This window comes from Furipterus horrens, unplaced genomic scaffold, assembly GCF_987537825.1.
Source record: "Furipterus horrens unplaced genomic scaffold, mFurHor1.1.pri manual_scaffold_10, whole genome shotgun sequence".
Lineage (NCBI taxonomy): Eukaryota > Metazoa > Chordata > Mammalia > Chiroptera > Furipteridae > Furipterus > Furipterus horrens.
This window is the reverse complement of record NW_028327180.1, coordinates 65,991,773-66,005,978: the sequence shown is the minus strand read 5'-3', so window position 1 is coordinate 66,005,978 and position 14,206 is coordinate 65,991,773. Positions and strand designations below refer to the sequence as shown.

Below are 14,206 nucleotides of genomic sequence, written 5' to 3'. Positions count from 1 at the left end.
GACTTCATAATATGTAGAGGGATCAGGAAAGTGAACTTTAGACTATACTTTGAACATATAAGTAATTGGGTGCTCAGTCTTTTGATGCCTTATCATTTGTGATTAATTATTATAGTTGTAATGTTAAGGATCTCCTTTGAAACTTTCATCTCTAAAAATTAAAATTTAAGAGTATAACTTTTTAAACATTTCTTTTTTTAATTTTCTGTATCCTTACCTGAGGACATTTTTTTTTCCATTGCTTTTAGAAAGAGAGGAAGGGAGAGAGAAAGATTAAGAGAGAGACATTGATGTGAGTGAGAAACATCAATTGGTTGCCTTCTCGTATGCACCCCAGACTGGGGATTGAACCCGCAACCTGGGTATGTGCCCTCACGGGGGATCGAACCCGTGACCTTTGGTCTTCTGGGTGACACTCCCGCCAACTGAGCCACACTGGCCAGGGCCAGAGTATAATTTTTTAATGTTGAGTTTTTATTAATATATGTTCAAGTAATTTAATTAGACATTATATTTTAATCTATAAATAAAAAGCGTGTTTACTCTGTGAAATGTATACTAAAATCTATAACAAGATAAGACAGGAGTCTAACATGGTAATGGAAAGAGGTAGACTTTTCCAGAGAACATTGTTGAGGGCAGTATGTCATGGGCAGATGATTGGGGATGCATGGAAATGATAATGAAGAAAAGCGTACAGATCAGTAAATGAAGACTTAAAATTTAAGTAAAGGTAGAAAAAGAATTGTGTCCCCACGTGGAGAAAGCAGAAAATTGTCGTGTGTTTCCTACCCTCTATATTCCTATTTAAAAATACACACGCAGACACACATTTTTTTTTTTTTTTTTACTTTTCACCCCAGGATTCAGTCAAGTACATTACATTTGGTTGTCATGTCTCTTTAGTCTCTTAATTTCGAACAGCCCACCTACCTTTTTCTTCCTTTCATGAACTTGGCCTTTTGAAGGGTGTGGCCAATTGTCTTCTAGAATTATGTACCATTATTTGGCTTGATCTGGTTTCTCATGATTACATTCAAGTCAAATCATTTTCTTGAGAAACTACATGGAGGTGTTCTGTACTTCCTATGTTGTATCATCAGAAGATGTCAGTTCTTGCCATTATTAGAGGTGCTAAATTTGATCACCTCTACTTCTTTGGTGTGAAGGTGCAGTGCTGTAAGTTGTAGGTGATCTATAAGGTGATATGTGAGAATGTGTGAATATCCTGTTTTCCAGGTGTTTCACCTAGTGTCTTTTACCATTCATTGGTGATCCTTGCCTAAATTATTATTACTTTGATGTTGCAAAGGCATAATTTTTTTTTTTTTGATGTTTTGTAAGAGTTTGAGCCAAAACTGATGACAATTGCCAGGAGGCAAGATATCAGATGCTCTGGAGAATAACAATTTTGCAGTTTCTTTTATGCATTTGAGAGTAGGAATGAAACATAAAAATTACAGGAGGGTGGGGGAAAGCAAGGCAGGGATTGGATTACAGGATATTTAACAAGATTATGTGTTCTCCTGACAGTGTTTACAGTCTTATTTCAAAGGTGTGTTAACCCAGATGCACAAAAACAATAGACAGGCCTTGCTTAAGGCAAAGATACACCTTTTATTAAGAAGTTATAAGTCTGGAGCATGACTACCCACCATGACTTGCTCAGTTAAGAATTTATAACTAGATTACGCTGCAAGGTTACTTTCCATAGACCCCACCTTCTAGTCCACAATTTCCCCTTTTGGTCATAAATCAAACTAAAGGATGCATTGATGACCAACCTTCTTTACAGCATTAGGAAGGCTCATTCCTAGGACATTTCAGTATCAACATGGTGGTGTTTTAAAGGAGGAACAACGTGGGTGGGGAAATTCTGTAACCATGGATGTGATTTAAGGCTGATTTTTTCCAAAAGGGAAGGGTAGGTAAAGAAAAGGCAGTCAGGTCTTAGGCCTTCATTGCAAAACAAAAAATAAACAAAAAACTGTTACAGCAACCTTGCTCTGAGAAATCACCCAGAGACCATTGTGGGAGCAGGCAAGAGGTTTATTAAGGGAACAAAAAGGTAAGATGGTGGAGGAGAGAGGCAACTCCTGGACTGACTCGAGGGCCCGTTAGGAGCAAGGGGAATGGGGAGCAAGGGAGTGGGGACTACCATCACAAGGGAGCTGGAGGCAGCTGAGGCCCTGCAAAGCCTGCCCAGACTCACTCCCTCTGAGCCCAGCACTGGGGTAGCAGCTTGAAAGGCACCAGTGGCATACTGGGAGAAACTGAAGTGTCTGCCTTCAAGGTGAGCAGAGGCCATTGTCTCTTTTCTAAACCCTCCCCCCACAGAACTGGCAAGCTGGTGCCATATCTGAGACTCCATCCATAATTTTCTAATTGTTCATTTAATAAACATTTAGTAGCTGGTATCTTGTATAAAAGTAATGTCCCCACCTTCCCTCTCCTCCTTTTTGTTAAATTAAAATTTTTTAACTTTATTTTTTAATCATCAAAGGACATGCTTGTTGATTTTAGAGACAGGAGAAGGGAAGGAGAGGAACATCGATAGGTTGTCTATCATACATGCCCCTACTTGGGACTGAACCTGCAACCTAGGCATGTGCCCTGACTGAGAATCGAACCCGCAGTCTTTCAGTTTACAGGATGATGCTCCAACTAACTGAGCCACAGTGGCCAGGGCTCCTCTTTGTTTTAAAAGATCGCTGTCATTCAAGGATTATTTTTGTATTTTTTATATTGTCATTATTCTTTTTGATGTTAGATTACCTCAAATTTAGCCAGTGAGAGCCATTTCAAAGTCAGCTTTTATGTCCTTCTGACATAACCCCATTAGTCTTTAAGTAATACTTTCTGGTACAAAAGATGTTTTAGGCTTATTCTTTCCATGGCCTAATATTAAAATCAGCCATTTGTCCAAGGAACTATTGTTCCCTTTATATTTAAATAAATGCTGTTTAGAAACCAAGGTCTGGGCTTCAGGTGTGGTAAGCATTTTCTAGCTCTTTACTGCCATTTTGCAGACTATATTTACACCTTCATGGATGAGAAAATGAAGGAATGGAATTTTGTGTTTAATGTACAGTCTTGTTAACTTGGAGATATTATCCAGAATCTTTAAATTAGGCTGCTGAATGTAACTTAATATTCGTTGTGTAATTTTATAACAAATGTATAATTCTAACATTTGTTAACTGTTAGTCTGTGATTATCTCTACTACACATTTAATAAGCATTATTTTAGGTTTAGAGTGAAATAGTTTATCACTTTTGTTGTACAGATAATAAATGTTAAGTAAATTATTCAAGGCTACATGTTTAGTAACTGATAGAGGCAGACTGTGAACCCAAGGCTTCTCCACATTCCAAGTTTTTAACCACATTGTTGGGCTGTCTTTAGCCTAACAGTGATTTGGAGAAGATGCTTTGGAATAAGTTACATTGTAGAACTATAGCTACAGAGTATATATATTGAGATTAAGTCTATACTAACCTTAGGATCCATTGGAGAGATTTTTCATTGTTAAAATTCCTGAGATGGACTTGTTTTCCAGTTTAAAAAGCTGAGTAAAATATCTTGGTTAATGCATGTTTTAGGTAATTGTTGTATTGAAAGTTCTATGTGACAAATTAGGCATGTCAAAGATAAGAAATTCAATAGTTTTAGATTTAAAAAAACAGAAAAATGACTTGCTCTAAATGTCCCAGTTTGAGTTTTCCAGATTTTATAGTTGGTTTTCTAAGTGTGTGTGGAGTGGCAGTCAGCAGACTTGAGAGATGGAGTCACTCTGAGAGCAGCACACTGCTTGGCACATTGAGGAGGAAATAAAAATCCCTATATGCTTAATTAGATGCGTATACTTAACCATCCCCTGGCTGGTTTGGCTCAGTGGATTGAGCGTCGGCCTGCGAGCTACGTGTCGCTGGTTCGATCTTCCAGTCAGGGCACATCAGAGAAGGAAAACTCTGACTCCAAAAAACCTCCGCTGCCTTGCGGCATACCTCTTCAGGGGAAAGGCTAAGGGAGTAAACCCCGACAGAAAATCCGGAGCCGGAGTCCCTAAGGCGGTTTGACGTTGTAGTCAACACCGGCAACTCCTGCGGCGCACCTGAAGCCAAGCTGTATTGACTCCGTCTTTCCCTTGGACCCTTCAGCTGCGAAGAGAGGGGGGGTCTGCTGCATGGGCAACAGCAGACCCTCCATATCACCCTGCCCAGGCTCTGTAGCTTCAGCTTCACTGGAGAGGACACTCCAGCGTCATCGCAAGATGTCGATTCAACACGGGAGGAGACAGATACTGTGTCACTCCCGAGTCGGACTGCACAGCCATTCTCGGTGGTGCAGATAGACTCTTAAGAAGCTACACCATCGTCTCTCGAGACGGACGGCTGCCGACGACGATACTTAACCATTAATTTCTCACACAGAGTCACAAATATGAATTTAATATTTTGTTTAACATTTAAATTGAAAACTCATACAATGAGTTCTCTAGGTATGGATTATTTGAAGGATGCGAAAAGAGCTGCTTTGTTGCAGGTTAGCAGTGGGTCCCACCCACCTCAGCGTGTTCACCATCACTCACGTAACTGGCTGAGAGGGGATGGCTGATCTGTGTTTTGAAATACTGCGTCACCACCACTTCCTCACCTTTTTTTTGCCTGAGTAAAACCCATTATTTTATTCTGCAATCCTCGTTGGTATTTGTTCTTTTAAAAGTCCTGGATAATTTCTGTAGTTTGTTGTAGTTACAGAACCTGTAGCTGATTCAGGTGTTACTGGTCTGGAATATGATGACTTCCTCGTTTTTCCATCTTCCTTATGACTTCCTGCTTTCAATAGAGCAGCTTTCAAGTGCATACTGTGTAAATAATACTTTCTTAAATCTGGCATTTAAATTTTTTACTACCAAAACATATCTGTAAGACTTCCAGTGTGCCTCTGTCAGAGGTTTTGTGTTTGTTTGGCTTTCTATAATAGCTTTTATTGGTCTCTGACACACCAGGAGCCTAATAGATAATATAGTATCTTAAGCCAGTCTCAGAAATAATTGGTACAGGAACTACAAGAAACCCCTTTTTAAACCCAGCATTACACAGTCAACAACTGCTTGCTGTCTCATGTAAACAAAATGCCATAACCACCCCCATCATGTGAAGGAATTAATCAGCTTGCTACTACAGCCATCCTTTGTTCTGTGAGGGTCTTTTTTGTCCTTTTGTGAATGCTTAGCATCTTGTGATCTTCAAACCAGGTGTGCTGAAAAGACCCCGCTTTACTAGACATCTCAGTGCTTATATCTGTTCCTCATTAATAGGTTATCAGTCAGATAACCCGAGTGACATAGATCCTACCTGTAAACCAGTGGTTCTCAAACTGTACAGTGCATGGGAGCCACCTGTCGGGTTTATTAAACCATAGACTGCTGGGTCCTACTCTCAGAAGTTCTGATTCACTATGTCTGGGATATGGTTCGAGAATGTGCATTTTTACTGAGTTTCCCCGTGATGGTGATGGTGCCTAGCCTAAGGGTCTTTCAGGGTTGTTCCTTAGATGCAACAGAACCCAATTCTGGCCAGTTTTAAAAAGGTATTTATCAAAAGGATACTGGATAGCTACAGAATTGATGGGAGTACTAGAGAGGTAGACTTGGGTCTAGGCAACCATGATTACAGATTTGATAGTGATACTACTGCTGCTAGCACTGAATATAGTGGATGCCACAACTTGCACTGCTGACCCCCTCTGCTACATGCAGCATAGGTTGACAGGCCCTGCTGCTACCGCTAGCTGCCAAAGTGGATTCTGTGCAGTTCTTGCTTCTTGGAATCACTAGATTCAAAGTCTGGAATGGGTATGTCTCATTGGTAGCACTTGGATCATTTGCCTAAGCCCTAGTTTTATGGAAAGGTGGAAAAATGAAAATCTGGTGTTTTTAGCTTCCAACAAAACTCATAAGCTGAGGTGTCTTCAAAGAGGAGTTTATTTGTGGCTTGACTTTCTTGCCAGATCTTTCTTACCACATTGCATTAGGAGTTGGCAAAGTGTATCCTGAGCCAAATTAGCCTGCTGGGTATTTTATATATAGTTTTATTGGAATGAAGCCATACCCATTCATTTAACTATGTTTTCATGGTGGTTTTCATGCTACAGAGAGAGGCAAAGTTAAGTAGCTGTTGCAAAAAAACTATGTGGCTCCCAGTAACCTAGAATATATACTGTCTGACCCTTTATAGAAAAAGTTTACCAACCCTGATAGGAATAATGCTAATACTTCTATTCCAGTCCATGCAGTTACCATTTATAGGTGCTATTGGAGAATTATGTTCATTCATATGGCCAGGCTGTTCGCTGAAATAAGGAGATTGAAGGCAAACAATGGGACAAACTTGCAGATGTTTGATGAAGGGCTTTTAGAATCTAAAGTTGATAAACTTTTTCAGTCTCTTCAGACAACTAAAGAACCACATATTGATTTTAAAACTTGAGAATTATATTCTCACTTGGACTTTATTATTGAATAGTGAATTCCTAATTCTTTTGTCAGTTAATCATGGCATCATCGATGATGTACCAAACATGTCCTCTGACGTGAGAACAGAGTAAATTATATGACATAAATTCCCTTCAGGAATCTCAGAAAATTCTGCGGTTCCTTGACACGAGCCTAGCCTCATCTGGTAGGTCAGGTTATGAGAGTTCCAACCATTTGCCATAAGAAAACCTGTATGTGTTACAGTTTTCAGAACTTATTTGCCACTAAAAAGAAGTTGTCTTGAAGTCAAAAATAACAAGCACATTTCTATAGAATAGGCATTTTCTAGGTGTCTGGCCAAGTGGTGATGACTCTGAACTCAAAGGGTTGGGCCCTGGTGGCTGTGTTGGTAGCTTATGGAAGTCTTAGCTCATACAGGAAGGCAAGAAAAGGGGGAAAACATAGACTGGGAAGGAAGAAATAATACTGTAATTACTCATAAGAGATGTTGTATATGTAGAAAATCCAAAGAACCTACAAACTGAGATTTATTAGGTTTATCGTATACATTTTAAATATCAAAATCTATCTTCAAGTGATGCACTTGAAGTATAAGGACCTTACAACAGGATTCTCCCATTTTTACCTCTTGGCCATTGTGCTATTGTTGTGATGCATATGCTGTGATACATATATTATAAAACTCAAAATAAGTTGTCTTTGTTGTTGTTGCTTTGAACAGTCAATTATCTTTTAAATAATTAGGAAAAAGATTTATATTTACCCATGTAATTACTATTTTTAGTTCTCTTCATTCCTTTGTATACATCCAGCTTTCCATCTGGTGTTATTTTCCTCCTTTATGAAGTACTTTTAACACACACACATATATTCGTAGAGCAGGTTTGCTGCTGATTAATTTATTCAGCCTTTGTATATGGGAAATACTTTGCCTTTTTTTTTTTTTTAAAGGTATTTTGACTGGGAATAGAGTTCTAAGTTTATAGTTTTTTTTTTCTTTTTTGACTTTAAAGATATTACTACAGAGTTGTCTGGATTGCATTGTTTCTGAATAGAAGTTTGCTTTAATTCTAATCTTGTCTTACTATGTAATTTGTCTTCTTCCTCTACTTCTACAATTTTGTCATTTTAAAAGCAATTTGATTATGATGTGCTTTGGTGGTGTTTTCTTCATATTTCTTGTGTTTGAGGTTTGTCGAGCATTTGGATGTTTGAGTTTATAGTTTTCATCAAATATGGAAGATTTTCCACCAGTCTTCCAATAGTATTTTGTTTTCTTCATAGTGACGTTTTTTAAAATAATGGCTTTTTTTATTAGTTATTTTAAAGATTTTATTTATTCTTAGAGGGGAGGGAAGGGAGAAAGAGAACAAGAGAAACACTGATGTGTGAGAGAAACATTGATCAGTTGCCTCTCAGATGCACCCCTACCGGGCACCAGTCCACAACCAGGCCCATGCCCTGACCAGGAGTAGAACTTCTAATCTTTGGCTTTGCAGGACAACACTCAGCCAACTGAGCCACACCAGTCAGGGCTATAATGATTTTTGTCAGGTTGCTTGAAGTTGTAAAATAGCTCACTGGTGCTCTTCATATTTTTTCATGTTTTTCCTGTTTTTTAAAAAAATATGTTTATTGATTTTAGTGAGAGAGGAAGGGTGGGGAGGGGAGAGAGAGGAACATCAATATGAGAGAGAAACCTCGAATGGTTGCCTCCCATATGTGCCCCAACTGGGGATTGAACCTGAAACCTAGGTATGTGCTTTGACCAGGAATTGAACCTTCAGCCTTTTGGTGTACAGGACGACGCTCCAACCAGCTGAGCCACACCAAGCCAGGGCTCTGTGCTTTACTTTTGATTTCTGTTCTTGTGTCTTAAGGATTATTAATCTTTAATTCTGCAGTGTCTAATGTGGTTTTCATCCATCCAGTGTAGTTTACTTCTCAGATATTATTGTTTTCATCTCTGGAATTTTTTTATTGTTTATTCTATGTTTAATCTTTTCTGTATCTTCCAGAGCCTATGGAATATAGTCCATGTGAATATATGGAACATATTTTTAATACGTTTTTTAAATGTCTTTCTCTACTAGTTTTATTGTCTGTATAATTACTTAGTTGATTACAATTGATTTTTCTTCTCATTATGGGTCTTTTTTCCCTGCTTTGCATGCTTGGTACGTTTTGATTGTATACCGGAGGCTGTAGATTTTACATTTTTATGAGCTTAATATTTTTTGTATTCCCTATAAATATTCTTCAGCTTTGTTCTAGATTCAGTTAAGTAATTTGGAAATCATTTGATCCTTTTGGGCTTTTTTGTTTGTTTGTTTTTGAGCTATGTTATGTAACACCAGAGTAGCATTTAGTTTAGGGTTAATTTTGCCCCATTTCTGAGTCCAGTGCCTTCTGAGTACTCTCCTAAATGCACTGTGAATTATGAGATTTTCCACTTTACCTAATAGGAACAGGAACTCTTCCTATTCCTGTGTGAGTTTGGGGTATTGTTCACTCTAGTCCAGGGTATTTAAATCTCAACACTGTAGACATTTTGGCCCATATAATTCTTCAGTCCAGGGCCTTGTCCTGCGCACGGTAGGATGTTTAGTAGCATTTCTGGCTTCTAGTCACTTGATGCTTGTAGCACCTCTCTCCCCAAAATTCTGACAACCCAAAATGTGACAGACATTGCTATCACCAGGGGGCAAAGTCACTCCTGGTTGGGGACCAGTGTCTCTACTCCTTTCCGATGGTTCTTTCCCTGATGCCAGATACCATTTCTTCACATACATGAGGTGATTAGTGCTCATCTTAAGACTCAAAGGAGACCGTCTGTAGGTTTCGAGTACATACTTTCACCCTGTGTAACACTCTCTCTCCTGCTCTGCAAACTCTAGCTGCCTTCTTCTCCCCAGACCACCAGTTCCTCTCAACTCAGGATACCACTAGGCAGGTGTGATAATCCTGTAGATTACCTCATTTGTTTCCCTGGTCTCTGATGTCACTGTCTTGTTTCCTGAGGTCTGTCTTCTTTTTCTTTCTTTTTATTTTTAAATATTTTATTTATTTATTTTTAGACAGGGTAAAGGAGGGAGGAAGAGAGGGAGAGAAACATCGACATGAGAGGGAAACATCAATCAATTGCCTCTTGCACACCCCCAGCTGGGGACCGGACCTGCAACCCAGGCGTGTGCCCTGACCTGGAATCCAGTGGGCAAACTTCTGATTTTTGGAATGATGCCCAACCAACTGAGGCACACTGGTCAGGACAGTGAGGTTTTGTTTCTTGAAAGATGTTTCATATATTTGTTTTGATTTGTAGTTGTTCTAGATGGAGGGTAAGTTCCGTTCCTCTTATTCCATCTTGACCTAAAGCCGAAGACCCAACTGTTTGTCTTTTACTTTGGAGGGATGTCCTGAAATGCCCCTGGCCACTTCACCCCTAAAAACATTAAAATAGTAGGTCTTGAGTCCTTATAGAGTTTATCTCCTGCTTCCTGAATGTGTTACCAAGGACTTGAGAGTACCAGCCACCTCTTGCTCATTCTCTTTTTCATTCTGTCCAGTCAGAACAGATTATCTGTGTAATTGTTTGGGAGGTCAAGATGTCTTCAGATTATATTATGAGAGAGAGAATAAGAGAGTTCAAATAGCCCTAAGGCAAAATTGTAACTTAATATAGTAAGTTAATATTGTTCCATATGAAAAATTGTAAGTTAATATTACCCCACATGAATACATACTGTTTCTGATCCTCTTTTTTAATTGGAATGGAAAAGTATACATTCACCAAATCAATAACTGAAGCTTAACTAATCAGTTCTAGCAGCAGTATTGTATCTGGGACTGCAGCTGTGACCAGAGTTAAATTTGGTTACGTCTGTGGCAGTCTACAGTCACTTTTAGGATCCATCTGCTTTTGGCATTGCCCCTGCAAAACTTAAGTCTTTACTGGTGGCACTGGTCTGCTCTCCTTGGCCCCTCTGGAAACAGTATTGTCTTTTATTTACTGTCTTGTTCTGGTGAGTGGGGAAGTTTCTGAGGTTTTCACTTGGCTTTTTCCACTAGGACAGCTTTTGCCACATAGGTCATGGACCCATTGTGGGGGTTTCTGTAACTTGTGGGGGTTGATATACATTCTAATTATAAACTTGGGGGGAGTGGAAAGGGACTCAGATGGGTTTGCAGGCTCAGTGAGCTCACTATGAGTCAGACTTCCCAGGACTTTTATTTATTACACCATTTCAGAAAATTTTGTCTGGGAGGTTGGTACTTGCCCCACAGAACCTTGACTAGGAGCATTCTCTCAGTTCCATTTTGCTGGTAGCTGGATTCATCTAAGAAGAAGGGGTTCACTTACATATCTGGTGCCTTGGTGCTGGTCCACGTGGCCTTTCTCTGTCAGGGAGGCTAGCTTGGGCTTCCTCACAGCATTGGTGGTCTCAGGGTACTTGAATCTTAGAAGTTACACAGCCTCACTTCTGCCACATTCTTTTGGTCTGAACAAATCACAGAATTACCTAGATCCATGAGGAGGACACATAGACTCCAGTTTTTAGTGGGGGTGGGGGGATGGGGAGTACACTCTCATTGCAGAAGAGCATCTTGGGAGATACAGTTTACCATATCGGGTCTTTCAGAATTTTATAGATCTTCCTCATTTGCTGTGGTTTCCTTTTTGAATCTATTCATTTAAAAAACAAAACTTAAAAACTTTTTCACTCATTTTAGTAAGGATTTATCAGAGATAAGTGTGGTCATTGAATCCATCATGGCTAATTGGCAGTCGTAATTTTTGGAATCAATGATTACTGTTGTTTTTCTTAGTGGTTCCATGTTTTGTTTTGTTTTTTAAGATTTTATTTATTTCTAGGGAGAGGGGAAGGGAGGGAGAAAGGGGGGGAGAGAAACATCAGTCGGTTGCCTCACATGCCCCCAACTGACCTGCAACCCAGGCATGTGCCCTGACTGGGAATCAAACCAGCGACCTCTTGGTTCACAGGCCAGTGCTCAGTCCACTGAGCCACACCAGCCAGCGCCCATCTTGTTTTATTAACCTAATGAAAAACAAGTTGTCTTAGGTTTCTTGTCTTTTCTCTCTGTCATCTGGTAATTCTCTTGTCTAGTTGCATATCAAAGCAGGAAAGCAGTGTTTAGGAACAGTCTGTCCTGGTATTAAGGGATTATTTCTTATAAAAGAATAAAGGTACATTTTATGTAAATAATTTAAACTGATTATAATTACAATAACCCTGGCTGGTTTGGCTCAGTGGATTGAGCGTCGGCCTGCGAGCTAAGTGTCGCTGGTTCGATCTTCCAGTCAGGGCACATCAGAGAAGGAAAACTCTGACTCCAAAAAACCTCCGCTGCCTTGCGGCATACCTCTTCAGGGGAAAGGCTAAGGGAGTAAACCCCGACAGAAAATCCGGAGCCGGAGTCCCTAAGGCGGTTTGACGTTGTAGTCAACACCGGCAACTCCTGCGGCGCACCTGAAGCCAAGCTGTATTGACTCCGTCTTTCCCTTGGACCCTTCAGCTGCGAAGAGAGGGGGGGTCTGCTGCATGGGCAACAGCAGACCCTCCATATCACCCTGCCCAGGCTCTGTAGCTTCAGCTTCACTGGAGAGGACACTCCAGCGTCATCGCAAGATGTCGATTCAACACGGGAGGAGACAGATACTGTGTCACTTCCGAGTCGGACTGCACAGCCATTCTCGGCGGTGCAGATAGACTCTTAAGAAGCTACACCATTGTCTCTCGAGACGGACGGCTGCCGACGACGACGATAATTACAATGCATCAACATTCTGTATAGCATCAGTGGCAAAATACCTCTTTCTGTCAGTAATGCAGACTGCTCCCACGTTCTCCTTTGCTGTGCTACTGTTCTTGGCTGAGGTTGTACCATATCATCCTGGGGTTTTTAATACGTTGTTATCTGAATAAGGGCTGAGGCCACCTCTTTCACAGAGTTGACTATAGGTTGTCTCATTAGATGTCTTGTTTGTTTAGTGGTACATTAATATCACTTTGAGAATTTTTAGAAAAAGATTTTTAGGAAGTCATACTTTAAGAAGAATGTTGACAAATTGGGCCATCTCCAGAGGAGGTCAGCCAGGATGCTTAAAGGTCTGGAACCTGCAAATACTGGGACTGTAATCCGGAATGGGGAAAGAAAATAAGATTCAAAAGATTTTATGATAACTTTTCAAATACTTGGATGTCGTTTACATCTGTTTAGAAATGAATTAGACTTTCATATGAAATAGTGATTTTTAAATTTCTGGCATTGTTTGAGTGCATGGCATTAACCATGCTTAGGAGGGGTTGAGGGAGTTCTCTGCCTTTTTAGATCTCTTATAATTCAGAGATTTTATGACTTTTCCATAGTTTACAACTCTGTCATAAGGGATTGTTTGCTTAAAATGAGAATTGTGGGTTGTCCTATTTTAAAAAGTATATTTGAAATCTAAAATATTTTCTATTCTTCAGGATTTGAACACTATTTATTCTTATCTTCATGGAATGGAAATATTATCAAACCTCAGGGAACATCAGCTTAGGTAAGTGTGATGCTCTGTTTAAAAGCGTGGACTATGGAGTTGCTCAAATGAGTTTGGTAGATAGTTGTCGGGTCCAGCTCTTTAGGGGCTTGTTGTAGGATAAGGAATTAGTGTTTTTCATCCCAGTATTTCTTAGCTGTGGGAACCCCATATAACTTTTGATTTCCCCAAAACATAACTTCTGATAGCCAACTGTTGATTGGAAGCCTTACTGATAATATAAGCAGTCTATTAACACATATTTAAAAATCATAAGGAAGAGAAATACATTTATAGTACTTAGCATGTATCTGTGGACCTGCTCAGTTCAAACCTGTGCTGTTCGAGGCTCAGCTGTAACTATATAAAGTAAAGCACAGCACTCAGTATGTGCTAGCCAAGGAAATCAAAACGTTTCTCCTTTTGTAGTTCCTATTGATTCTTACTATGTCAGATGCTTAAGATGGGCATGATATGATGTAGTATTGTATCAGAGTGGAAGAAGAAGGATTTTTGATTTGGTATAAGCTCTTATGGACAAGATCCATAACCTTTCTGAACCCCATTTTCCTGTTCTGTAAAATGAGTTTTTTCTCATTCTACTATATATGTCATTTTGATTATACTAATAGTAAGAACACCTTTGAGTACTATAAAGTACTATTGTAACTTTGCATAATGTATTTTAATTAAAATGTGTTTTCTTTCTATGACCAGCTTATTCATCCCTTTTTCTAGCAGTTCTTTAAGTTTTGGGTTATGGATCAGATTGGTAATTACAGCAATTCTTTGGGATTTATTATTATTATGTTTTCTGTATAACATAATGTATGTCAAATAAAAAATAAAACTGAAAATTAGAGGATTTAGTAATGCTGTGTATTTTTAAATGCAAACAGATTTATACATTTATTCAAAAAATTTGTGTACATGTGTGTATTTGCCTCTGCCAGTAACTGTTCGTCACATAGGATTCAGTGTGAAGTGGACAAATGCACATATTTTCATAATAAGAAAGGATTATTTAGTGGAAATTGACAGGCTATAGAATATACATAAGAGTATTATACTTGTTGACACTATGTTTTTGCAAATAATTGCATTTAATGTATACATTTCTAAATAGTGAAAAATTTAGTAGTACAATAGCTCTGATCATCTT

The 14,206-nt window shown here is 39.2% G+C and overlaps 1 protein-coding gene across 5 annotated transcripts in view; it reads left to right on the top strand.

Moving 5' to 3' along the window:
* RAPGEF6 (Rap guanine nucleotide exchange factor 6) overlaps positions 1 to 14,206 on the top strand; it is a 205,250-nt gene that overhangs the window by 17,099 nt on the left and 173,945 nt on the right. For all 5 annotated transcript variants that reach the window (XM_090288007.1, XM_090288008.1, XM_090288006.1 and 2 more), the window contains exon 2: positions 12,995 to 13,065. In XM_090288007.1, the coding sequence (XP_090144133.1) occupies positions 12,995 to 13,065 (71 nt within the window). The remainder of the gene's footprint in view (positions 1 to 12,994; positions 13,066 to 14,206) is intronic.